We start from the raw sequence: 27,663 nt of genomic DNA, 5'->3' as shown, positions 1-27,663 counted from the left end.
AATTTATGATTCCTGGATCAAGCTGTGTGTGTTACTGCCACAAAGCTCATTGAGATCCAGCAGTTGCTCATAACCTGGTGCAGTATTCATAGGGTCATCATGGTTACCTAATACCAAAGGCTTCACCAAGCAATATTGTAACAGTGTTCCCACAAATGCAACCTACTTTGAAACTTCTTTAGGTGTAGGACTTGAGTTCAACACACTGAAAGGTCAAGGTGCATATGTTGGAAATCTCTGTACACAGCTATACACTAACATATTTCTATGTTAATGTATATCTTAATTTGTCCAGGGAACATTGAGCTTGGTCCCATCACTGCTTCCTCTCTTACCTTTCTATTGGTCACTATTGGCTACAGGTCTATGGAAGATGTTTTAACCATTTGTATATGCTTTTGCCAAGTCTAGATTGCTCAGGTTTGTGATAGACTCACTTTTAGTTGGTTGTTGGGTTTAGACATGTATCAGGGTTGCTTAACACCTTATTTAGTCATTTCCATTTTCATCTGGGACAGTAATTTAATAGTACACTATTAGTATAGAAAGCCAAAATGTAGTGACTCACTGTACAAAATCATCTTGTTTTCAGTAGTGTGATTTCAGCGAAATTTATGGATTTATGTCTTTGGCTTGAGAGTGTTTTGCCCACACAACTTCCAACAGATTGTGTAAAATTAATAAATGCGCAGGATTTATAGGAAAATATATTTTGCTTGCTTTTCTTGTACACAAGTACTATTGTTTCCCAACATACCTAGTTTGAAAAACATTTTTCTATATTAAATTGAGAAGAAGAGAACAAAAATGAAGCAGAAGCAACTGTAGGAAAAATCTTGCAGTTTATAAATCATGTATACATGGCTTAATAAGACATGAACTCCCTATGTGTCTCATCAAAAAGTGCTTTTGGGACTTCTACTAGCCCCAACCCCACCCCTTCCCCATTTCCCACAACATTCTAAAGGTAAATGCACTTTCATTGTTATCAAACACTTCTGGTGCAATAACTGCTTTTCTTCTAGATCATTGTTTGATAGTTTAAGTCCTTATTGGCCTCCAACAGGTCATGTTTTCCCATGTTTCATACAGGCCTTAAGTATCAAATGCGAGATATCTGTTATCTCAGTTTAAATTTGTCAATAAGAAAGTTAGGCTTCTACACAGAACTCTGAAAAACATGCACTTTTGGTGGTTACCAAGGACTAAAGCTGTGATTTGCTATTCTAGACGGCACTCAAATCTCAGAAGCGTCATTCCCCATCTTTAACCCTCAACTACATAAAATTGCTGCCTTTGGCTGTTGAGGATATTTGTGTTTCAGCTTCAAGGAGGAGAGAGAGGCTCTTGCCACATTTCCATCAAAGCTTTTACAAATGAGATGTTTCAGACTGCAAAACATTTTAAAAGCAGTAACACAGCAGCAGAGTTGATCACCTGAGCCTGTGTCAGGATTGGAGGAGCAGAGTTCTCTACCATCATGCTGGTGCCTGGGAAAAATAAAACAAGACAAGTATAATAAAAAGAATAAACAAGGAAGCTGCATTTTACATAGAATGTTAAACAGACAACAGAACATTATTCACAGCAAATGTGGATATAATTAAAGGAAATCTTAGAATTGCCAGGTAACTATGGCACTTCAGGATGGATCTTTAGGTGGGATATCAGCTGAAACCCTTTAGGCTGTCCATGTTTTACTCTGAACATTGCTTTTTTGTGATTCATCTAAAATATTTCCGAACTTTGTAATAATACAGAAGGCAGAACCCCCTCCCACCCCCTTTCTCTGTGGAGCTCCTATGATCACTCTTATAAGGCATGTATTTCTATTTCCAAGTCCAGAATGTCTTCTACACTAGTTAAGGTAAGTACTTTTCATCCTTATCCATCCTGCCTACAATTGGTAAAAGAAATTTGCTACCAGAATTGTACAGGTACAAGTTGTACAGGTTATGTTAACTAAGTCAACTGGATTTAAAAAAATAGACCGTAAAATGGTAGTATACTTTATTTCTAATAGACCTGGTAAATGAGATCCATAAAATATTTAAAGGAAGGATAGTGGGAAGTGGTTATGTTCCCAAATACAGCTCTCCAAAAATCCACTTGTACCCTTATCTGAATGCAGTACAATACAAAATCAGTGTACTCTCTACTTCCCATCCTTGCTATTTTATTTATTGAATTAGTTGCTATGTGGAAGTCTATGTGGTTGCTTCTGCTTGCAGTGACTATTACATTAATAAAACAGGAAGCAGAGAGTAAGACGACCAGAAGCATTTATCACAGATTTCAGAAAGATCTATCTGGCAAAGGACCACATCGAGGTAATAGTGAATATAGCAACTGCTGTTGCTTTTTATATTTAAAAATATTTTGGTTTCTGACTGGTTATAAGGTAGTGTATTTTATTTTAATTCACTACAACTGGCATGTGTAAAAGCACCAATACCTGAATCTTTGGGAATATGTACTTCTGCTGGCTCCCCATCTCCACCTTTTCCAGTGGCACAGAGTTGAATTGTCACATGACTGGCACCTTCAGGAAGTGGAAGCTCTGCTCTTGTCTTACTTGTTGCATACAGGGTAGGAGTTAATTGTGAATCCAACCTATACAGTATCTGGGAAAATGATACTTGTTTAACAAAGAATATTTACTTTAATATGCTTTATAAAATATTTCAAAAAAGTAAACAAAATGAAGGCATGTAATAAAATATATGTTTAATTGTACACTTGTATTTACTTCACCTATAGCCACATCCTTTTGTATAAGTTAGGTGTTACCATAAAGCAGTATGTTTAAATTCTGTGCAATTGCAGATAACACTACACAACATTGGATAATATTGTCCTGAAAGCTATGGACAACAGAGACCTAAAGAAGATATCAAAGCTAACTTTTGGGTGATCACAACATGACTGAAAAAAGAAAATCCGGGTAGTTCTTTCTCCCATTGGAGAAGAGAGTTCCCAGTTTAGAAGAGAACCCATGTCACTTATTTTAGTCACTTTACCAGCTATCCTCAAATAATTAAGCTCTTTCTGCTAGCCCTCCCAATCCACTATGAACAAAGGCGGATATGTTTGATATTCAACCTGTTTGACAACCACAGCTACTTCCATAAATACGATACAGAAGTAAGTGTACACAGATAAATAGTGATAGTTAAAAAAAGACTTGGAAAATGCTACATATTAGGACTGTTAAATTGCTAAATGTGTGAACCTATTTTGAACCCTGCACATTTAAAGTAAAATCTGCAGTTTACCTGTACCAAAAAAAATAGAAAGAATACCATATGTACTCTTTATACTATCCATGCCCCCACATGAAAGTGTTATTATCCTCCTTCTCACAATATCTGAGGAGAGAATGCAGATCTTTTTAGATCTTGCTTTCTCTGGGATCATTTTAGAATGATAATCCACCAAAGAAGCCAAAGTAAAAGTAATTTTGTTTTCTTCCCCTACATGCCTTTTTACTTTTTTTTAAATGTGTCAGCAAGGGCTGGCAAAGGTAAACTGTGGTGTAGTATTACCCCAGCAACCATTATATGCTGTACAGAAATACTGATATGAATAGATGTTGTGGAACACTTTAATACCATTTTCTATGAACAGCAGACTTCATAGTTTTCAATTCATCTAGGTTTTAAGAACTGTAACTTCTATACATTAGTGCAAGTCTTACTTGTAGCACTTTCTTACTTTGTATCCTGTTACAGGGGACTCATTCTTCATTGCAACAACTTGATCCCACTTGATATTAATGCTGGAGCGGGAAAGAGTCCAGGAAATATTGCGTGGAGGTCTCTTAGGAGCTGACGAACAAAAGAGGTCAAAAAGTGGTGAAATTAAAACATTCTGAAAATTTAAAATTTTTATTGTCTTTCTATAATACACTTACGTGATTTGCTGGTAGTTACATTAGCACTTGGACTCGGTGGTCCAGTACCAGCTCTGTTATAAGCACGGATAGTGACATGGTACAGAGTGTTTGGTTTCAGTCCGCTCACTTTTGCAGAAGTATTCAGACTGGGGGATCTCACCCTATCCGCAGCTGCCTCTTTATCTCCAGCTTTCCAGTAACGAATCTGTGGGCATATGTTTATAATATATAGGATGTAAAATGAGTAGAAATCCACTAAACCCATGCAAGTGCTATTGGGTAGATATTATAACATTTGGTTTTATGGACACTTGAAAGCTTTTTTAACTTTGGTAAACAAAAATGTTATGTTTTTAGAAAAGATCCTTTAGATTCTTTGTGCCATTTCTTTATTATGATATTAGCTGTTAACTATTACAAATTTTAATTTTGAATCCCTTGCATTTTACATATGTGGTGGAAAGCCATGCTGTTAGATGCTCCCAGATACAAACCAAAAAGCCCCCAGGAGTGGCACACCACACCACATTTTTTTACATGTTCAGGTCTTCCTACAGAGGAAGAAAATTACCCACCCAGCCAGAACCAACTTGTTGCTTGCAGGACCCATTCAACTGCAACTGCAGCCGCAAGCAAATGCAAGCACAAAATGGTTCCCAAGCGCTCCCATTTAAAGGTTGTGAGAATCTTTGAGGCTGCAGTACAACACTGCAGCCACCTGAATGTCTGAAATGGCCCTTATTGTTTGATTTAAAGTACCTGTGTATTGTTTTTCAGACATGCTTTCCAAAGCTACAGTAGACAAGACTTATTTGCATCTAAGTTAATTCTTTTAAACTGCCAGCTGCTTTTCATGGTTAACATAAAAATCTATTCATTACTCACTACTGTTTCCTCTTACCTCATAGCCCAGCAAAACACCATTATTTGGTGACACAGAGTTCCATTCCACTTCAATATCTGTTGATGATATTGCTGTAGCCTTAACTTTGGAAGGGGAGATGTTTGGCTCTAAAGAACAATAACTAAAATTATTATTTTACAAACATAATCAGCCATTGTTCAGCAAATATAATAAAACTTTTTGAAAACTGTTACACTTAAGGGCACATTTAAAAAGCAAAGAATTTAAAAATATTTAATAAAAAAAGTTTTTTTAAAACAACTGGAATATTCACCTTAGCAAATGTTTGGTGAATATCAGATACACAACTTTATAAAATTGTCCCTTAAAGTGCTGAAAAACCCAGAGCTCATCTGCATCCGGTGTTATACAGGGGATAATTAAACTACTTAGTTCCTTTTTGGACTACATAAACAATGAGTCTTTATGTTGTGGGGATGAAAACAATAGGAGGGATTCCGTTTAGCAAAAATGCTGTGCGTTTTTAGGACACAAGAACCTAGGAGATGAGAACATTTTGTAATATTCATTTAACAAGCATGTTGTTTTTTCAACTGCTATGACATGTAATTCAAAGCTTTATCCTACTCTAGGTGATAATTTTTTTAAACGGTTGCAAAAATAAATGGTAACTATATAAAATAGCCTATTTTTGTAGCAAAGATGGTTGACAAAAAAAAAAAAATATGGGGCTTTTTGTAGCGCTACAGATCCATCTTTTACTCCTTCAAAAATTGGGGTTCATGGGCAGTTACATATTAGTAAATTTTAATTAATACTTTATAGTTCTCTCATATTTGTTATTTTTTTTTCCACTAAACTTTAGACAAATCTGCTGCTTTGAAGGTGTCTTTCAGTTACCAAATGAGATAAAAATCTTGATACCATAAACTGAATGACTATTCACTGCAATTATTCAATCTTGTACAGATAAAAAATATAAAAGATAATTTGCATTTCATACCTGCATAACTGTATTGAATATTTACATAATGCATTGTCTAAGGACTCTCATCTTCCTTATCTTATCTCAGCATAATAAATAGTCTGATAGATACCTTTTAATATGAGGTATAGCTAGATTTATTATTAGACATGTCTATATATTGCAATGCAATCACAAATAACCATACCATCTATAAAGCAGTCCAAATGATGAAAACACCTTTTAAGTGTCAATGTCTCAGGGCGGGATGGTGGACCCTTCGTGTCACCAGCCTGCTTGGCAGAGGCGCATACAGGATGCAGAATCTTAGACACCAGCCTCCGACTTCACCAGCGCAACACACAAGGAGTGATGGACCTAAGTAGGTGGTACACAGGTTGCAAACTCCACACAGAAGCATAGTCAGAAGGAGTCAGAGTTGGTATACCAAGGAGTCAGAATCAAGATCGGGGAATGCAGACAACTTCCTGTTACCATTCCCTTCCTTTTATAGAACGAATCATGTGACCAGCAGGTAACTTGGTGAATCCACCAACAGAATGAGTGCTGAAGCAATGGAAGCTCAGGTGGCATTTACTCCACCACCAGTGAATGGTGCGCATCTGCAGAATACTCTAGTCCTCTGGGGTAAGGGAACAAGTGACCAGTGAATAGGATTCCTAGGGTGGGTTTCTAGTGCTAGGTGGGTGACATAGAAGTAGGCACAGATACCCTGGTCCTGTGGGGATTTGTGACAGTACCTGCCCACCCCCCCCAACCTATCCCTCCAGGGTTAGTTGGGAAATTTTGAGTGAAACATCTTGAAGAGCATGAAGTTTCCTTAAGGGGACCAAGGTACGTTACTCAGGACCATAGTCTTTCCAATGTACTAAATACTGTTGTCACAGATGCCTGCGGGATCTTCAGTGTTACCCAACTTGCACTCCTCTGCTGTCTGCACCATCTCTGCTCAGGGATCTCCTCCTCTGCTCACTTCCTGGGCCAGGTCATGTTACTCTCTGTCAGTTGCTCCCTTACCTCAATGGACTAGAATATTCTGCAGACACGCTCCACCTGCTAGTGGACATGTGAACCACATCTACCCCTTGTCTCCAGCACCTGTCTCCATGTGGTAGGGTAGGATGCCTGCAGGTCATATGGCCTCAATTCCATCACATGACCTTCCCTACAAAAGGAAGTAACTGGCAACAGGAAGTTGCCTGAACAAGGGGTTCCTTTTCGGTTTGTTCCCAGGTTCACTTGTACCTGTCTGTGTCACCAGTTGCTGCTTGTCTGATCAAGCTTTATTCTTGTCTGTCAGCAGTCAACAGCCTCTGTGTGCACGGGGGCCGCAACCTTGCTTAGACACTGTACATTGTGCACGTGTGGGCTGGTGACACAGAGGGTCCACCACCCTGCCCTGTGACTCCGTGACAACTGTAAAGAGCCCCGGATGACTCTGGAGTCTAGGATCTGCTCTGTCTCGTATTCTCTTTCGGAGGCAACTGGAACAGAACACAGGTACATGCTTCTTAGAGAAGTGGTTGAGGTTAGACATGGAAGAAATTTTCAAAGAAGGAGGCAGTCGGAGCTTGTAGGTGACAGGGTTAATCTAGGACAGCACAGGAAAAGGTTTTTTCACACCATCATTTTTGTCACACCATCTTTTATAGCACGCTAAAGAGCATTGCAAGGTCTCTTGGGCCTTTTTCCAAACCTGCTGGATATCAGCATTTGAAAGGTTTCTATTGCCCATAAGGCCCAGCAAATTTGGAGGCATACCCCCACTGAAGGACCAAATGGTGCTGACCCTTTTGAACAAGGGACTTCCCAGGAGGGATTTGACCCAGCTGGACTGGAGCAATAGGCACAATTCAAACAGGGTCTATGATGAAGGTTGGTTCCGATTGGGGATCCTCCATCTCAAAGGAACGAGAAAGGGCATTTGCATTGACATTCTTGGAGCTCAGCCGATAAGTGAGTATGAAGTCAAATGGGGAGAAAAAAAGTGCACATTGGGCTTTGCAAGGATTCATGTGCTGCGCTGTCTTTAGGTACAGCAGGTTCTTGTGATTGGTGTAAATAGTCACTGGGTGACCAGCTCTGTCTAGCAAGTGGCGTCATTATTCTAGGCCAACCTTGACTGCAAGTAATTTGCAGCGTCTGATAGAATAGTTCCTCTCTGCAGGAGTAAATTATTTAGAAAACAAACAGAATCTGAGCTTGCCAGAAGCATTCTTCTGAGAAAGAACCATATCTTTTCTAACTAACAAAGCATCCACTTCTAGGAAGAAAGGCTGTGAGGTGACCAGGTGAATCAAAGCAGGGGCAGCAGCAAAGGCTATCTGTAGTAACTGGAAGGCCTAGAGAGCCTTTGGTGACCAGAATTTACAATTGCATCCCTTCTTGGTCATGAATATATGTATGAAAATATTGGCAGGGTCCATCCACCCTCAGCCGATACATTGTAACCCAAAAATGGACGATGTGGTGGTAAAGTCTCTGCCTGCTTTTTGCTGAAAATGTCCACAAATTCCCTGTATTGTTTTGGTAACCAAGATACCAGGGATGTGGCTGAGGAGCAAACTTTACAAACAGGATGGAGTCTGGGGCAACACTCCTGAAAACATGTAGTACTCTATGAGTGGGTATCTCTAGAGCTACAAATTCAATGACAGGGGCATTTTCTCGAAGACAGGGTAACCCGAGCAAAACTGGATGAATTACCTTGGGATAACCAGGAAAGAAATAGTCTCAGATTGAAAAGCATTGAGTTTCAAAGTGAATAAAATGGTGGCATGCTGGATACTGTCTGGCAAAATTGTCCCATATACCATGGGGACCAATAAAGGTTTTGATAAGGAAACCACAGAAATATTATACTCAGACACCAGTTGTTGAATAATAAAGTTCCTAGCTGCACCAGAGTCTTGAATGGCTTGGGATCAGAAATGGTGGTTGTTGCACAAGAGGAAACTTTATCTATAAAAGTGGAGGTTTGCCTAGGGAATCCTCTCCCAATTTCCCTAGGCACTGGTGTTTGGGAAGTATTCCTTGTAGTGGTCCTCCACAGCGCAATACATGCAGAGGTTCTGATCCCTGCATTGAGCTTATTCCTCTTGAGCAAGTCGTGCTGAATTCACCTACATGGGCCCAACCACCAGAGGAGAAGAGTTCTGAAAATTTGGAGCCAACTTGATGGGGTGCCAGACTGTCTTGGTTTTCTGTGCTCGTTCCAGGAAGTGAATGCTAACCTGAATCAGAGGGACACCAAGTCATCAAGCGCAAAAGAAAGGTCACAGCATGCAGGTTCATCTTTTATGTGGCCTTCCAGAATGCCAGAGCATCATTATTTCAATTAATTTTGTAGCCAGGGTTTGAAATTTCACAGTGTACTGGCCAAAGTGAGGGAGGCCTGATGTAAGCCAAGGAATTCGAAGGGTGCAGAAGAGGCTTGGCCTGGTTCACTGAAAATGGGATCGCTTTTTTCCCAGAGGGGCTAAGCCTAAACAAGGGCCTCCCCTGTCAACAAGTAAATGAAAAATGCCATCTTGGTTTTTTCCGTGGGCAAGTTCCAGGGCTGTAATTCAAACTGGATTTGGCATTGTTTATTAAATCCTTGACAGAGCTTGGCGTTATCAGAATAGCAAGGTGGAATATGAATTCAAAGCATGAAGCAGGGTTGCATGGAGGCTGGGACTAAAGCAGAAACAATAACTGGGGTTACTGTAGCAGAAACTGGAGTCACAGGAGCAGGTGCAGAGGTAAAATCAGATTAATGGCTGACTGAAGTTCATTCAGGGGTTCATCACACCTATGAAGGAATTCCACAACCTCGCTTTGCAAAGACTGCATGGAGTCAGGTAGCATCACGTCAATGGGGTCCTTGGCCTGAAAAAACTGTCACAGTGTTTCAGGGCTGGATGGTAGAGCCTCTGTGTTACAAGCCCACTTTGCAGAGACGTGTACAGGGTGTAGAGTCACCAGCCTCCATCTTCACTAGCAAACCCCGCAATAGGTGATGGACTTTAGAAAGCGGTGCCCAAATTGCACCCCCACACACACAGGGGGCTGGTAACTGCTAATGGGGTAGAACCAAAACATAGTACATGAGCGTGAGGCAGAAGCATACTCAGAGGGAGCCAAAGGTCAGGGCAGGCGGCAATCAGAAGTAGTAAGACAGAGCCAGGGTTGGTATACCAACAAGTCAGAATTAGGATTAGGGAATGCAGACAAGAACCTGAAAGCAAAGCCTAGGAGAACTTCTTGTTCAAGCAACGTCCTGTTGACATTCACTTCCTTGTATGGAGGAAGTCATGTGACGAGCAGGTAATCAAACCCACTACCAGAGGAAGTGCTGGAGCAAAGGCAGCTCAAGTGGTGTTTTCACTCCCCTAAAAGATGGAGCACATCTGCAGAATACTCTAGTCTTCTGGGGTGAGGGGCAGGTCTCAGGGAGTCACATGGTTCAGAGAAAAAAGTGACCAGTGGATAGGATTCCTGGGCAGAGCTGCTGCTGATTGCAAGGGAGTGCATGGTGGGTGACAGAAGAAGGTACAGGTCCCCTGGTGTTATGGGGTCTGAGATAATGAAAACATTTTTTATTTCTTTGATAAAGAAACCTTAAAAGACCCCTGCAAAGTCACCAATCATAGGCCAAAATGACACATTATTATTAGTTTATTATCATCAATATTATTATTATTATTATTATTATTAATAATAATAATTTTATTAATAATATATTTTTATTAATTAATAATAATCTATTTAAAACCACTTGCCAATATCATGGTTGTAAAAGTTTATATAACATAGTGTAAATAATATTTTTATGTTTAAGTTGGGTTCATAACAAAAACAATCAGATTTTAACAATAATCCACTTTACCTTGATTTAACTGGTTTAGTGATAAAAAGAAAGCAGGGATTTGCAATGCTATAGTGATAAACCTTTAAAAAGTTTTTTTTTTTAATTCCAGTACATGGGGCAAAGCTGGTGTTCTTCTCAATCTATGGTTTGTGTCTGTTATTAAGTCTCTTTACTAGAGTCTAACTAGGAAGTTAAAAACAAAAACTGAAAACTGTATCAATTAACCACCCTTGGTGTCAGGAAGTCTGCATTGGTGCTATAACTTCAAATTGCATGGCTGAAGGTGTATATTGTTGTAAATACTCCAGGATACAGATGTTAAAACGACAATATAGGTGGAAACCAGATGGCCCCACACCTGTTCAAAGAAGGTTTTTTAAACCAATGTAGATTGCCTCTTTCACTCCTCTTCAAAGCCAGTTATCCTCCCATTGATTGTCAATCTATATTCTTTGCACTCACCTGATAATTTTAATCTTAAGAGAAAATGTAGTAGTTATATCTAAAAATAAATCTTACCATCTTCTGCAGAATATATAGTGGTCTCCAGACTGTATGGACCTTCACCTTTTCGATTAAAAGCTTTGATCATGACATCAAAGGGAGTGTAGGCTGTAATTGTCTCATTCCGGTATACAAACTGATGGGACTGTACACCAGGTACTCTAAATGTCTGCCAGATGTCGTCAGTTTTTCTCTTAAATGCTATGATATAGCCAAAATCATCTCCATTCTGATATTGTCTGCTAAGAGGCTGTAACATCAAGAAACACAATATGAAATGCTTTTTATATAATATGCCAGCTTGAAATTTGGCATACAAAGTTATTTGACTTGCCAAAGTTATGTGGTGAGAATCTCTTGTTTACATTAAAAACAAATGTAGCAAAGGTGGAAAATGTAACATGCCCATAATTCTCCAAGGAGGCAGTAGTTTAAGAGTAATTAGGGACACCTAAGTATGTTGGTCCGTAACCATGCCAGCTTGTGCATGGTTTTGCAGAAAAAACTTGGACAAAACATCTGAAAACACATCTGCCAGTAATTTTGTATTTTTTATATTATTTTTGTATTATTTTAATATTGCTTGGGAGGGACACTGATGATGCAAGATAGCCACACTGGGCTTGATTTTTTAAGCTCTCCAAGACTGGGGAAAATAGATTATCGCAAGGGAACCTGGGTAATCGAATAAACACGGAATGGATCTAGTCCAGGAATGAAGACATTTGCAACTACTATCAAATGCTTTTTCAGGTTTTAGCAAAAAAGAAAGGTTTCAGATCACCAAAGTTCTCCTATGATTGTCAATCTTCTCCAGTCTTGGAGAGCTTTAATATATTAGGCACATTGTGTATTGTAGCAGTGCTAATTTTTGCAAGGTATGGGACAGCTTACTTGTATCACTTTCCCACCTTTTTTAGCATAGTAGTTATATGTACAGATTTTTGTCCTGTACAAACATGTTTCTACTTTAGTTAATCAGTTTCAGTCAACCTAAACTGGCTGATTTACTTAAGAATCTTAGTAATTGTGTGGATTCCAATTATCCAATTATATGATGAGTAGATTCCAGTTAACCTGTTTCATCTGCAACATGGCTGTATATTCAAAGTGAACAGGAATGATTTTTTGCATGCCTAAATAAATACAATTAATTTTAGGTGAAGATTCTCAACTCTGTATTAAACTGGCCTCATGTATTTATTCTTTAGCAATGCTTTCTAAATGTGCCTAATTAACCCCCCTGGCTTTCTAATTCTGTCCGTATTTTCATGAAAAAAGCAATACATTTTTTGCATGGAAATTTATTTTACATTGTAGGCATATAATTTTTAGGCATAACTCACTGAAATATGTCCAACATTTAATAAATTTAATAATAAACTTTAACCTCCCTAGAGGTAACCCCGAGTGTGACTCAGGGTAAAAAAAAGTTGCTAAAAGCGGTAACCCCCGAGTCACACACGGGGATTAGGTAATCCTATGGGAGTTAATAGTAAATACAGCCTTACCTGATCTGCCGGCGTCCTGCGTCGTCCATCGCTGCGATCTCTGTCTTCTTCTCTCTTCTTCCGACCGGCTTCTGCATCCCATGAGTCACCGGGGAGTTCCCGGTGATGTCGGTGCGTGTGTACGTTGCCGGCGGGGCGGGGCGGGAAATTCAAAATCCTTTTATATTGCATTCAATACAAAATAACTGTATTGAATGCAATACTTTGGATTTATATGTGTAAAAGCAGTACATTGTTTTCAAGAACATTTATTTTACAGTATATATAATATTATGAGTATATGTATTTTTTTAAATATATAGGTTTTTTAATTTATTCAATTTTATTATTTTTACATGATTTTGTGTGTCAAATGTTATTATATTCATACTAATATATTATACTGTAAAATAACTTTTCATGAAAAACAATGTACCGCTTTTAGACATATAAAACCGGAAAGAAATGAACCGCTAGGGAGGTTAAATAAAAAAAAAATCTGGTGAAACAAGGGTGCATAAAAATACAAAAACCTGTAATATAACAGTCCAGTAGCATGTATAATATAATTATTTATAAATTTTATAAAGATTTGTTTGTATTGCATTCAATACAGTTATTTTGTATTGAATCCAATACAAAATGATTTAAATTTCCCGTCGTGCCTCCCTCCCGCACCTACGTCACCGGGAAACCCCAGAGAATGTCTCTGCAGTCGCCGGAGGAAGAAGACGTGTTCTGAGGACCTGCATGGACAAGCACGACATTGGGGGATGCCAAAGAAACAAGGTATTTTTTTATTTTTTTTGTTTTTGGCGACCCTGAGTGTGACTCGGGATTACCGCTTTTTGCAAGTAAAATCTACCTCGAAACACACTCGGGAATACCGCTAGAGGGGTTAAACACCAGAATTGTGTTTTTTAGAAATGTACAAAATATTTTACTGGAAAATACTCTATTAATATATTTGTTCTTTTTTCCTAAAGGACAACCAGGTAATTTACTTCCTCTTTTTTGAACGTGTGCATAGCCTAATTTCTATTTACACACTAAAGCAGAAGACATTTGAAATGTAATTATAAAGTACATGTTAGGTGACGCATATCTTGCCAGCAGTCAAGAGCTTCCTTTAACAACGTCACTTTCCACAGCAAGCAATTATCTCTCTGTTCTCTGCTCTGCAGCTTGTGACATCCCCAGATTCCCTTAAGCTGTGGATGTGTCTGTTTTAGCATTCCCAAAATTGAGAATGTTTACAGCTAAAGGTGATTTAGGAGTATGTACTGCAACCAATGAGCACAGTAGTTCCTGGCTTTATTATTGTCATGCCATTGATCCTTCTCAGCTCCCAGGCACAAGATTTCTGTTGTAGCATTTAGCCTGTCTAACCTGCTGGTGGTGAGATTACTTGACTTTCCTGCACTGCATTATCTGTGGATCACCTCGTAACTGACCCTGGACTGTATGACTTCCCATTTTCCCTTGTCCTCCTTTTGTAAACTCTTGATCCTCTGCAAGTCCTCCTCAGACACCATCCTTTACACACTGAAGTCATGGGATCAACCTTGTACTAGGATGGTGCAACTATCAAGTCCAGATCATCTTACAGTACAATACTGATTTATTGTTAAAAGCTTAAAGCTGAGGATAAAAAAAAAATTGACACTTGTCGTTGGGCACTTCCCACATTGCAAGAGTTAAAAACTTGTTTTTGCCTAGGGTATGAAAAAAAATGTCCCACACAATGTATTTACAAAAAATGTTTTAACTGGATGAATTTGAAATGTGTAAATTATAGGTGTAAGCAGTGCAAATCTTTTGCAAAAACATTAAAAAAAGAGCCCTATGTGTTCATTTTCTAACAATTAGTCTTGATGAACACGGGTCATTAGTATGTCAACATACTATGAAAGTGGAAAGTACAATAACATTGATGTGAGATGATGCTGCTAAAATGTGACTGTAAAATAGGTCAACACTTATTCCTTGCATAGACCAAACCCTGAAGGAAAGATACCATTTTTACAAATTACAAAACTTTACAAAACTAAAATGTACTTAAGAATGCAGAATTTTAGCACAAACAAAACCTCACCGTCCAGTTAATAGTAAGCTCATTAGGTGTACCTCCTCCTCCATTCAGCCCTGATGGTGCCACATTAGGAGCTGCAAAAATGATAATGTGTATTTAATACAATTCCTAACACTTATCAAAGGCTACCTGCAATGGTAAACACAACAAAAAGATTGACTCATTGAAGCAACATTTCAATTGTTAGTTTTTAGAAATATTCAGACTAGCAGAAGTGGATTTTTGTACTGTTTGCTATAGTTTGGGCTTGGAATAATCATAAAATGCTTAACTCCCTTACTCTGCTTCGCACTGCATCATACTCTTACTCAATAAAAGAGATCTGTAGAAACCAAATATTTGCCTTAGAAACAGATGACTAGGATCTCCTTCTCTAAAGGTGCTTTCCTAGCATGACACAACATTCCTAAATGCTATTGTGTTCTGAATACCAGTGGTGACTGACAGTCATAAAATGGAATTGCATCTAGTCATATGCCAGTCCCTGCTTAGTTGGAGACATGTAAATTAAAGTTTAAAAAATAAATAAAGTAATTTGTTCTTTACAGGGTAATCTGGAATAAAGGTAGAAAATATTATGCATGACACTTATCTACAAGAGCCTAGAATAATTTATCTAAAATCCAAATGTGTAGTAGACTGGGTACTTTCTAATACCAAACACAACCCAGTGTTGCAAATGTTTAGTGATGAGAGCATGCAAAATTGTATCAATATCAATGAGAGACTGATTTGAATAATCACTTTTGTGGGGTCCTATCATGCAATTTCAAGGGTGGCAAAGATAAAACACACATCCTATAAATTGCTGGTATTGGGAATACCCTAAAACTGCATGGGGGGGTTACATAATCTTTATGGCTTTCAAGGAAAGTATTTTTTAGAAGTGCATTTCACAGCCAAATCTGCATTGCTAAAGAAAAATTTCACTGAAAATGTCCTTCAAAACCATAGTGGTTCTGCAACACCAAATAGTGTTAAGGCAGTTACTGTAACTAGTTTTAAGGCATACATCAAACCAACATTTAAAGAATTATTGTTTTTTCATGACATTTGGGTGCCAATATCTTGTCTAGCAGAACTCCAAAGGCCAAAAGTGCATAATCAAGTAAATGTATTGATTCAACAATGATATCAAGGATACTTTTAGTCATTTATTGAATTGTACTCATTTTAGAACTGTGATCAATATTTATCCAGGTCATCAAACTGGTTGGATTGTGATATATATCTAATGATTGTGATATATAATAATTCCAGCTGCTAAACACCTATTTTCACACTTTTATTCTAAAGGTAATCATTCACTACATACAGTGTAGCATTGCATAGGTCAAAGCCTTTCAAAATCAGTATCTTACCGGCCTCTTTTGTTCTCACTAAGGAAGAAGGGACACTTGGCTCCCCTACTCCTAAAATGTTGCTGGCAACTACCTGAAAAAGGTAGTCAGTCCATGGTGTAAGGCCAACCACAAGAGCTGATTCTGCATTACCCTCCACAGTGGGTGGATCTGTGACAACAGAAAGATTAGGCAAAAGTATTATTAGTAAATACGGAGAAACAGAAATAATAATATGAAAAATGGTCCCTTATGTACGAGGCGGTGCTGAGAAGTTCCTGGCTTTCAGATGAAATAGAAAAATGAGTGTGGGGGCATATGGCAGCCTAATATCTTAGTATGTAATTGTGCAAATATCAGGTCCTTGCAATTCCTAAAACTGTTTTTTCTTTTAGTGAGAATATGTGATGGCAGAGGCACTAGCAAGTTTCACGTCGTTGGAGTTACGGGCCGTCATGAAGTTTTTGTTTCGCCAGGGGAAGTCAGCAAAGGACATGTCACAAACACTGGGGGAGTTTTCAGTTCATTTCACTGTTGAAGATGAGCCCTGCAGTTGGGGCCCCCCAACGTTAACTGACCCGGCAACCTGCGATGATGTCCATGAGCTGATTTTTGAGGACCAGCGAATATCCGCAAAAAAGAAAGGCCAGATACTTGAAATCCCATGGGAGCATGCTCAAATGTTTGAACAGTGATCAGAAGAAGGAACAAGTTGAAGCATCCAAAGCCGTTTTGGCCCATTTTAAAGCTGCACAGGACTTTTTGGCTAGGTTAGTGACCGAGGATAAAACCTGGCTTCACATCTATGATCCTTAAACCAAGGAACAGTCAAAGGAATGGCGCCACAGCGGGTCCCCGCAGCCAAAGAAGTTCCGAACTCAGAAATCGGCTAAAAAAGTCACAGCATAGTTTTCTGGGATAAAGACGATATTCTGTTGGTGGACTACCTACCTCAGGGCCATTATGCTCCTGGACCAGCTGAAGGAGGCAATTAGGACGAAACGCCGGGAGAAAGTTGGCCAAAGGGATCCTTTTTTTGCAGGACAATGCACCTGTGCACACTTTCAACGTTGTGGCTGCCGACTTGAACACCCTTTCCAATTGGTCCACCATCCCCCCTACTCACCTGCCCTGGCCCCTTTGGACTATTATCTGTTCCCGAATTTGAAGAAACACCTGAAGGGGCAACGTTTTGAGGACATTTCTGATGTCAAAGATGCTGCCCAGAGCTGGTTTGCGGCCCAACCAAAGGACTTTCATTTGAACGGTCTGGAAAACCTGCAACTACGCTGTACCAAGTGCATCACCACCCCCTCAGCACCCCCTCATATTAGGGAGCTGATTTATTGATATAATGTTATGAAAAGGGGTGTTGCTGGACAAATGACCTTGCTTGCTGTGATTTTTAAAACTGAAATCTAACAATTGCTTTCCTATTTTACAGAAAAGTGAGCAGCAATCTTTTACTGAAAACATGTCGTGTAGCTTGTGTGTTCAGTTTGAAGAGATAAATAATTAATATCTTTCACACCTTAGTAAATTATTAATTTTAAACTTTAAAAGCAAACATGGGTGCTTGTACCTTTAGATGGGTGTTTTCTCTTAGACCCAAAAATACATAAGTAATATAAGGTTATACACCACACAAAGTAAATGGCTGTTGTGTCATTTTAATAAATACAGAAAACTTGCAAAAGCTCCAGGACAAAGTAAACAGTACATTTGACAAAGACAAGACATCACATGACACTAAAGAGAGAGAGTTACCCCTGAAACTTTTTACCTTGCATTTCTATACATACTTGACTAAAGTATATGCTTGCACTACTGATGACTTTGGTTATTTATTTGTTTTCTGTGGGTGCATCCTTTTTTCCAATTTAAAAAGACTCAGTTAATGGGGGTAATATTGATGATAAGGTTAATGTGTGTATAAAATTTACACCCACTGTTTAACTTTGGGTAGATCTTGGGTGAATCTTCTATAAACTTCTATAATTAGAAGAAAACATTTTTTACACCAACCAGTTGCAAAGTCTTTTTCCTGACAGCTCCATATCAGCCTACAAATGGGTTAATCCCCTTGCTCCTCCTATCCCCAAGATTGTAACTCAATAAACTTGGCTAATAAAATAAGGCTTGTAAGGCCATAGCACTGACTGCGTTCTCAAAAGCCTTGTTTCAGGAAGTTTGGACGAACATAATTTCCAACAAATGGGTCCTAGAAACCATTTTCCAAGCCCACTCATGGTCATTCACTGGTACGCCAACCATACAATTTGTGACAACCAAAGTCCCCTCTGGCAATATAAATAAGCACCCCATGTGGATCTATGTCATTACTCAGCTGGCTCAAGGGGTGATTATACCACCAACAACATTTATGCACCTGTTTTTGCTTCTGTTCCTAATACAAGTCGGGTGAATAGCAAGCAGTCACAGACCTAAGGGCCATCAACAAATCAATCAAGAAGGAACACTTTAAGATGGAGTTGCTGCAGATGATTATACAAGCAATTCAACCAGCAGATTGGCTGATCTCTATAGATCTAATAATGCTTATTTTCATGATCCAATACAGAAAAACTTCCAAAGGTTTCTTCGTTTTGCAAAAGGCCCATACACTTTCAATTTATGTGTCTCCCATTCAGCTTGACAACCTTTCCCAGGGATCTTCTCCGAAGTCATTTGGAAGTAAGAGCCTTGATGTGTCAGATGGACATACGAATATACCACTACTTAGACGATATTCTACTGTAAGACAAACTCCTTCTCTTACAGCACAAACAAATAGTCCTACAACAAGTGACCTTGACGTGGGCAGTTCCCTGCAGACATATTTGGAAAGCACCTCTTTACTGTTCCTTCTGGCATGAACAAAGAAAAACATCTAGCAGACTTATCGCCTTATGGATTGTTAAAACCATCTTTATGGCATACAGGGCTAAAGGTGTACAGATTCCTAGGGGGTTTACAGTTCATTCGACTTGCAGTATCTCAACATCCTTGGAAGCAGCAGGGCAAGTGTCCTTGGATACCATTTGTAAGGCAGCAACCTGGTCATCTATCCACACCTTGAGTTTGGGCAGAAAATACTGTCTACTGTCTCACTGCATGAAATATTTTTGAGCAACCCACCCTGGCATGATTTAGTTATTTCCCATTTGTAAGCTGACATGGAGCTGTCAGGAAAATGGAAAACTGAATATTTACCTACGGTAATTTTACTTTCCTGACATGCTCAGTGCCAGCATAGGATCCCACCCTAATTAAAGAGGACGACTAATTAGGGAACACAGGTGTTAGGGTTACCTCTAATTTATTGAGTTACAATCCTGGGAGTAGGAGGAGCAAGGGTATTAACCCAGTTGTAGGCTGACATGGAGCATGTCAGAAAAGGAAAATTACTGTAGGTAAGTATTCAATTTTCTGTTTTACTATTTATATAGAAGATGTGCACAGTTCCTGGACATCTTTGACAGTCTCTTACAGAATGTGTGAAGTCTCTCACCATCTTCAGTATAATGTAAAATTGGCCCTAAATCAAATTAGTTATTTTCTTATTTAAATTAGCCACACCCATTTTGTACAAGGCATGCAGTATATGCTACTTGACCACCCTGGTAGATTACGTCCTGGGTTGACAGCTTTGAAAATGGGAATAAATGAGTGTGCACCTAAAAGCTCCTCCAATTCACATTTATATTAACAAATTAAATAGAACTGACCTGTTTTTGCTGTTTTCCAAATTTCTGTCTCAGGCTCCATTACCTGTACCTTGTAGCGACTAATAGGATTATGATTATCAAACCCTCGGCTCCAGCTCAGCTGAACACTTGTTTCCTTCACATCCCTGACAACCACACCACCTGGTGGTCCAGGGGGGCCTGCATGAAATTAAATGGAGTCTTTTACATTTACTGTTGCAAAGCGTAACGTTTTTTTAACTAAATCCTTCTAATATCTGTTTATAAAAAAACAGTTGCAGAGGTAGTACCTCAAAAACCTCACTCAACACATTGGGCTCTATATATAAAACAGGGAATCTGACATTCCCTCAAACATTCCCCCCCAAGGAATCTTCCAGGTCCACATGTTTCAATGGCATTAATTGGTTCCCACCAGGGAGTGGTTGAGGGAATTACCTGTTTTATAAATAGAGTCCATTAACCTCCTGGGCATTTCACTGATATCTGGATTTCTGTACCAAAAGCGGTACACTGTTTTTCATGAATTTTCTTTTTAAATTGTTGACCTGTCCAAACAAGGGTCTAGTAGATATCCCGAATGTAATAAAGAAACACAAAATCATGTAAAAAAACTATTTATTAATAAAACTAAATAAAAAAACACAAAAATCAGCCTAAACAAGAATGCATAAATGAATCAAAAATACTGAAAATGCAATAATTCTGTATACTGTATAGTACTATATTTTTCTAAAACACCTCCCTAGTGTGGTAAATTTTAAAAAAGAGTCCAACGTCACATACCTATAGACAAAACCACATAAATATATTTTGTATTTTTTTTGTATTGGATTGGATACAGGAGTTTGTATTGAATCCAATACAAAATATTTGAATTTACCGCTTCGACCCCCATCGACGGGCGCATGCACTGACATCATCAGGAATTGAAGAGGGACGGGTACACGAACACCGAGTGTTCCAAATCATTCCATACTTCCATGCAAAAAGCGTTACCAGGCTCAGGGTAACTGCCCAGGGGGTTAAAGATATTTAAAAGGTCTATTTGTTTTCGTACAACAGAAACACTCACTGAGAATTGTTTTAAGAGGCTTCTATTTTTATTTTAAAATAGATAATAAAATATCAAGGTTATACATCTTAACCGACACTAATAACTTATGTGAGCAAATGCAAATTCTTTGAAGCCATCACTAAGGTCATCATGCTTTAATATACATTATGTTGTTACCTCGCACAAGCAGAGAAGCTGAAGCAGATGTGCGGTCCACTACGGTCTGTGCTGTACATGTGTATTTTCCAGCATGCCTTAATTTAGCATTGATTATGTGAAGATCTCCAACAGATTCATCCTTTAGAGACAACAAACTGTTAGATTTTAAAAATTGAAAAACATTACAGAAAACTACAGAGCACATCAAGTCAGTGAAGGCTTGTTGTAAAACTTTTGTTGTAACTGCTTGCTAACATTCTAAAAATATTACAAAAATGGCTACCTAAAGTCAATATTTGAAACTGGGGCTTTCTGTACTGGCACAGAAATGACAGCCATTGTATGTTGTCACTAGAATTGCCACCTCTAGGTTAGGGTAAGGTTAAGGGCTTGTTAAGGGGCTTTATTCTAAAAAAAATACTGAAAATGATTAAAATGTTTTTCAGATACTCTAAAACATGTAGGTAATTTTCATATCCGCAGATAGTTAACAGAAAATATACCCTACAAAGTCTTTTGTAAAAAATATTACATTACATTAATGCAACTTTAAGTAACAGTTACTTTAGCAGAGCTTTATTCTCTCCATGGTACTACATTGCAAAGCACAGAAAAAAATGGTTTCCGTAACGTAACAATACATTTAAATAAAATGAAGTTGGACTGCTTAGGACACATCTAGCACATCACCTTTTTTTACATTTTTGTTTCAAAATTCAAGTAATATTGTGTTTTACTTATATAGTAATATGCATGTTCAATAAACACAAATGTCATCCAGATCATCCAATGCAATTGTTGTGACCTGGGGTTAAATTTTTGAAGTCATTATTTTATTTTTAGGATATTTAATTTTATATTTATATGATATTTTTTATATCAATCACGTTTTACCTGATTATTTCAGGAAAAACATTTTGGTTACTAAAGGTACTTATAAATTTGCCCTGATAACAAACAAGCTACAATATCTAAACTCATAACAATGTTTGCAATATTAGGTTTTACCGCTGAGGCTCTTTGGTAGTGTTCATACTCTTCCTCAAAGTTGACTGGTAACCCATCAAGCTCCCACGTGAATGTAAGGTCCATAGTTGGATCATGGGATGCATGGCACTGCAATACAACACTGTCTCCTTGATTAATATCAGATCCAGAAGGAGCTAAAGTGATCCGTGTCGCTTCTGAAAGGTAATTTTTGTGGTTCATCATACAAGTACTTTAATAAAGTGTATGTCAATGCATATTACTAAAAATAATTACATTTCACTTTTGTGCAAGCCGTTGCGCCCCCTAGAGGCTCCATTTTCCCAAGCATGACAAACATTACACACTGTTATGATAACATACCATTTATTTTTAGTGGAATATACCCTGACTGGCATTCATTCTCTTCAAAATAAATGTAATGTTTAACATAATATGTATTATGGCTTATTCCAACTAGTGCATCGTGGTGAAGCACAGCACCTGTGTTCGTATGCTGGATTGCCATTTGCACCTCAATTTTACCTTGCTAACACAAAACAACACAAAACACATGCTTGAAACACTACATTTGCGTGTGATATTAGCTGTCCTAACAGAATACACACAAATGCACTATTTTATTTTACAATGTGGACCACAGCTGTGGTGGGAACGAGACCCTAATATTAATTTGTTAATGCACCAGAACAAAGCAATTATATCTAACTGAGCCTAAAGTGTGCTTGTCATTAGCAAAAAAGGCTACTTCTTGCAACAGTGTTAGTGCAGAAATGCATTAACACTATTAAGGCTTTGTAAATGCCACAGCCTACCTATTTATTGTTTTTGACAATGTTCATCCTTTTTTTTTTTACTGATACATGCTTCCAGCAGGATAACAGGTAAAGAAAAGTTCAAATAAGCTCCAAATGCTGTCTAAATTATGATGACCTAACTCAACATACCTCCACAGTCTCCAGATCTCAATCCATTCAAGCACCTCTGGGATGCAGAAATGGAAAATTTGTATCACGGATGCGCAGACGACAAGTCTACAGCAATAACGTGATGATATCATGTCAATATGGAAGAAATTAAATTTGGTCCATATTGACATGATAGCATGATCCTTGTTGCATTTAAACCATGAAGAATCACAACAGTTTAATCCGGATCCAACTCTGTACTACTGGGTTGTTACCTGATAAAGTGGCCAGTCAGTGTATATTAAAAAAATCTAAAAATGGTTACTAGTTTAAATTGTTTTATTTTTTATTTTAAAGTCTTTGTGCATCTCTGAGTTTAAATACATTGTAAACCACTTGATACACACCCCTAAAGTCTTACCTCTTACACTGAGGATTCCGGTGCTATTTGACTTTCCCATGATATTTTCAGCAAAACATGTGTAGTTTCCTTCGTCAGTACGGGAAATGTTTTTTAATATTAGTGTCCCATTGGCTGTTACGGTCACCCTAGTTGACAAAAAGAAGATACACTTTAACATTTTCATGATATCTAGTGACATAGGTGACTTAGTGCTGTTCAATCAAACAAAAACAAAAATATATCCCTAATTTAATCTGTTAATTTAGGGATTTTCTGCAATTCAAATACTAAAAACCTGACTTACTTGACCACAATTACTTTCTTGGGAAGCTATATGAAACATGAACGTTATATTAGTGACATACAGATTCCAGGTATAGGAATTATTAATATTATTATAAATTATTATCAGCCTTACATTTATAACCATTTAGCACTTCCCAGTATTGTTTTGGAAGAATATTAATATTAGCATAGGCTATTTTTGTAATATAGAATGTTATACCGCAAGAAAGCTAAAACTGCCATTTCACCAATGGGTTTATTTGATCATAAAGAAACTAAATGTTTGTAATTGTAAGCATTCTTAACTATAAAACATTTTTAATTAAACATGGGGTAAAAATATACATAGTAAAAAAAAAATATCAATACACAAAATATCATTATAGACTTGTTCTACAAAACTGTTGGGAATCTCAGTATTATCCTTATTAACCAAAGACTTGGGAAAAAGTTTTGTTGTTTTCTTCTTCTTTCTTTTCATTTCCTTTTTTTCCTTTATTATTTTTTAATTTTTTGCTTTAATTCAATTTACCAAAATGTGGCAGCTTCAAAAATGTAAAAAAAGGAGTCTGACATATTTGAGATGTTTTTTTTTTTTTTCTGCCATGGAAATTACTTTAAATCATATATATATAACCAACAAATATATGTATCCTGCTAGTAACACACTTCCTGTGCGAGGCCAGCCACCACTTCTGAAGACTTTAAAACTGCAGAATTTTACTGTTGCACTTTTGTCCTTTGATTTAGATTTCATTTAAATAAAACCTGTAGAAAGATGAGGGGATTCTTCAGCGTTACTGTTCTGCAACAAGCATACAGATTAGAAAGACAGAATGAAGTGAAAACTCCTGATCTATACACAGAGGTCAGTGCCCCAGGCAGTACTGAGACCAATGGGTCAACAAGGCAACATGGAAACTGGTATTTTTAAAAAGAAATATAAGCAAAGGCAGTTTCTTTATTCTTTTAGTACAGGCTTTGTTTATTACCTGCTATTGTTGTACAGAAGTTCAGTTCCCTTACTCCAAAGGATAACTGGAGTTGGAGCAGCACGAGGATTGCACTGTATGGTAATTTCACCACCTCGAGCTGCTGGGATCAATGGTTTTACTGGTGACAAACGAAAATCGGGGGCCAGAGCTGCATCAAAGATACAAAATGATTCATATTGTTAGAAAAGACAAAAATAATGGAAGAATATTAAAAAAAGTAAAAAGTTTTTTTAACAAATATATATGTGAAGTAATCAAAATATGAGATAAAGCTAATCTTATTCTAAACATCTAATAACAAGTATTGGTAACATAATTTAATTGGTTGTCTAGTTCCCTGTCCTGGGCATACAGAATATTTATTATGGATAATAACTATTTCACATGCTGCTTTTAAGGTATCCAGACCTACCTTGGTCTTTAGGTGAATGAGCAATCTATATGATCACCAAATCTTGTATCTCTCTTAAAAAATTGTGCAGCATTTATAGCCAGTGTCAATGTGACTTGATTTCAATACATTTTAATTCAGTGAAAAACAAAAAAGAATTGAGGTAACAAGGTAAACAAAAGAGCTGTAAGACATAAACATTCATGGGAAAAGCAATAGCATTTTTTTTACATCAATACAGAGAGGATCCTATTAGTTACTATTGCAAAATTTTACAACAGGTACATTGAAGAGATCTCTTGTCAACAAATAACCTGTTTAATACACAGAGATAGGAAAGGGGAAATGGGTATGGGGTAAGTAAGGAGGGGTGGTGGAGGTTGGGGGATATACATAAGGAAGGAAATGGGATTGAGGAACAGTAAGCGGACCACGGGTCCCAGGTAGGTTCAAAGATGTGAGGTGTGTGCACGTAAGTTTATCGTTGATCATAATCTAGTTCAGTTTAGCTTTTAATGGGGCTAGCGGAATGGATGGCAACTTCTTAGTATGTTTTGGCAAAGGTATGCAGGATCAATGTGACTTTAATGGTAATTTGGTATGTGAATGATTATGTAATACTTATCACCCATATTATATACATATTGCATTGATTAGACATTTAAAATGTAACAATGAGTGGATTTGAATTTACTACTGAAATCATTTAAGTCTTTGTAGTATTTGAAGGTTAAACAAATATCTGCTATAAGCTTAGTATTTGGTGGTTCACATCCCTTACCTTGCACTGTTAGTTCTGCGCTTGTATAAATGGTGCCATGCTTATTCCCTGCAACACATTGGTACATGCCTGAATCTTGTAGATGCAGATTGGTGATTTTTAACTGTCCATTGATAACCTCTGTTCGTGCCTGTTACAGATTTTTAACAATTACAAACAAAGAATCAGCAGCTGTTTAAGGACATTATAAATGTATGACAAATAACATAGGTTGACATAACACAGGTTCTATAATAAATGAATATCATTTGATTAAGGAAGAATTATTAGAAGTTCATGCAAAAAAAAGTTTTTCCTATTGCCCATTTGTAGAAATTGATTGTAGCTGCACATTTTACATTTAAATTAGGCTAAAGAATGTGTTTGGAGAAATAAGCTAGTGTTAAAATATATTTTAAACAAAACTCCTTTATAGTTTTGGAAAGAATGTGGAAAGGTTAAAAATCCCCGTCCGGTTTTACAGCTGTTAAGTGCTGTGTTAGAGAGATTTCTAGATATAGAAAGATATAGATTTTCTCCAACAGCCTCTAACAGAAGTAAAACCTGGCCCACAAAAGAAAAGAATTAGATCAGTTGGAAGGGTTTTTTTCCAGTGTTGTAAATGCAGTACATAGTGTGCCAAGTAGCAAAAGTGAGGAAAAATGTTTTTATATGTATTTTACTTATAAAAAGTATATTTTAGTATATTAAAATGTATTACATATAATGATAAATGTATCACCTACTTTCTGCAGTGTCAATGTGAACATCAGTACATGGATAAAGGCTCCCACCTGAAACCTTGCCACTATCTCTCCAGGACCTGTGACAGCAATCCCCCCACCATTACCATTCACAATACATTGTTTTGGATCTCTTTTTTTTCTCTGCCTATTCCTGTCCATATTCAGAGCTTACTGTCTTTTCTCTCTTTTTTTCCTAATTCATTAATATTTCCTCTGTTCTTGACCAGTTCATGGTCTGCAGTCTTTTTTAGTTTTTCTTCTGTTTATTATTTGATCATCTCATGGTCATATTACTACTGTTTTTAAGTTGTGCTTTACTCTTGCCCCACATTAGCTTTAGCTTTTACTACCTCTCGGAGCACAAACAGTTGGCATTGTGTCTAAATATTACCCTCTAGCCCAGTTGGATTCAGCCAATAATTCATGAAAATGATAATAATGCAGGTTATACATCTCTGCAGCTATACACAGACAGGCAATATTTGGTTGTAGTTTTAGCAGTAGTAGTTTGAACACAGTTTGCTCCTCCTCTAGCCAAAGATCCATTAGCTAAATTGATTTAAACCTGAATATACAAACCAAGCATTTAAAGTAGGGTTCAAGATCAAGATTTATATTTACTCAAACTGAGTGGTCTACAGATCTACAACTTGATTTAAGACTTAACAAAAAACAGAATGAAAGGAGTACACATATTATACCAAATATTAATATTAATAATATAAGAATGTGGGTAAATAAACCCTCTCACCTGGGAAGCCAGTGGTTTACCATTACGCAACCAACGAATTGTGGGACGTGGCTTTCCAGAAGCAGCACAGTTCCAGAGTAGATCAGACCCAATTTTTGCCTCGGTGTCAGAAATAATCTGAAGCCATTCAGGTTGAGCTGCACAGGAAATAGATAGTGCCAATAACTTCTACTAAACTTCTACTAACTACAAAAGCAGGGCTGGATAGTCAAAGGGAGAACTGGGAGGAGAACTGCCTTATTTCTGATGAAAATTACTCTCCAAGTAAGGCTATTTGCCTTACTTCTCTGTCCAAGAGGCTATTTGAAAAAAAAGTTTAATGATAATACAGATTACAGAATGGTTAAGCATTTGGCACGTCAGTTGTAATTTAAAATTTGGGAAATGGAGTGGCATCTGCAGAAGACCACAAGCATTTTTGACATAGTAAAAAACAATATTTCTAGAGTCAGCTTTGCAGGAATATTAGCTGTTTCCATACCAGAACATTT

The 27,663-nt window shown here is 37.6% G+C and overlaps 1 protein-coding gene across 1 annotated transcript in view; it reads right to left on the bottom strand.

The window, feature by feature from the left end:
• Positions 1-346: 346 nt before the first annotated feature.
• Positions 347-27,663, bottom strand: part of CNTN2 (contactin 2) — a 63,535-nt gene continuing 36,218 nt past the window's right edge. The window contains exons 9-23 of the mRNA XM_072424900.1: positions 27,173-27,309; positions 25,697-25,826; positions 24,522-24,672; positions 23,263-23,390; positions 21,955-22,130; positions 20,965-21,085; positions 19,752-19,910; positions 16,045-16,194; positions 14,687-14,757; positions 11,117-11,351; positions 4,797-4,906; positions 3,914-4,100; positions 3,715-3,827; positions 2,456-2,624; positions 347-1,490 (exon numbers count right to left, since the gene is read on the bottom strand). Of these exons, the coding sequence (XP_072281001.1) occupies positions 1,387-1,490; positions 2,456-2,624; positions 3,715-3,827; positions 3,914-4,100; positions 4,797-4,906; positions 11,117-11,351; positions 14,687-14,757; positions 16,045-16,194; positions 19,752-19,910; positions 20,965-21,085; positions 21,955-22,130; positions 23,263-23,390; positions 24,522-24,672; positions 25,697-25,826; positions 27,173-27,309 (2,141 nt within the window). The 3' untranslated portion in view covers positions 347-1,386. The remainder of the gene's footprint in view (positions 1,491-2,455; positions 2,625-3,714; positions 3,828-3,913; positions 4,101-4,796; positions 4,907-11,116; positions 11,352-14,686; positions 14,758-16,044; positions 16,195-19,751; positions 19,911-20,964; positions 21,086-21,954; positions 22,131-23,262; positions 23,391-24,521; positions 24,673-25,696; positions 25,827-27,172; positions 27,310-27,663) is intronic.

The sequence above is a fragment of the Pyxicephalus adspersus genome, chromosome 1, assembly GCF_032062135.1.
Source record: "Pyxicephalus adspersus chromosome 1, UCB_Pads_2.0, whole genome shotgun sequence".
Classification (NCBI taxonomy): domain Eukaryota; kingdom Metazoa; phylum Chordata; class Amphibia; order Anura; family Pyxicephalidae; genus Pyxicephalus; species Pyxicephalus adspersus.
Note: the sequence above shows the minus strand (reverse complement) of the source record. Positions and strands in the feature narration are given on the sequence as shown.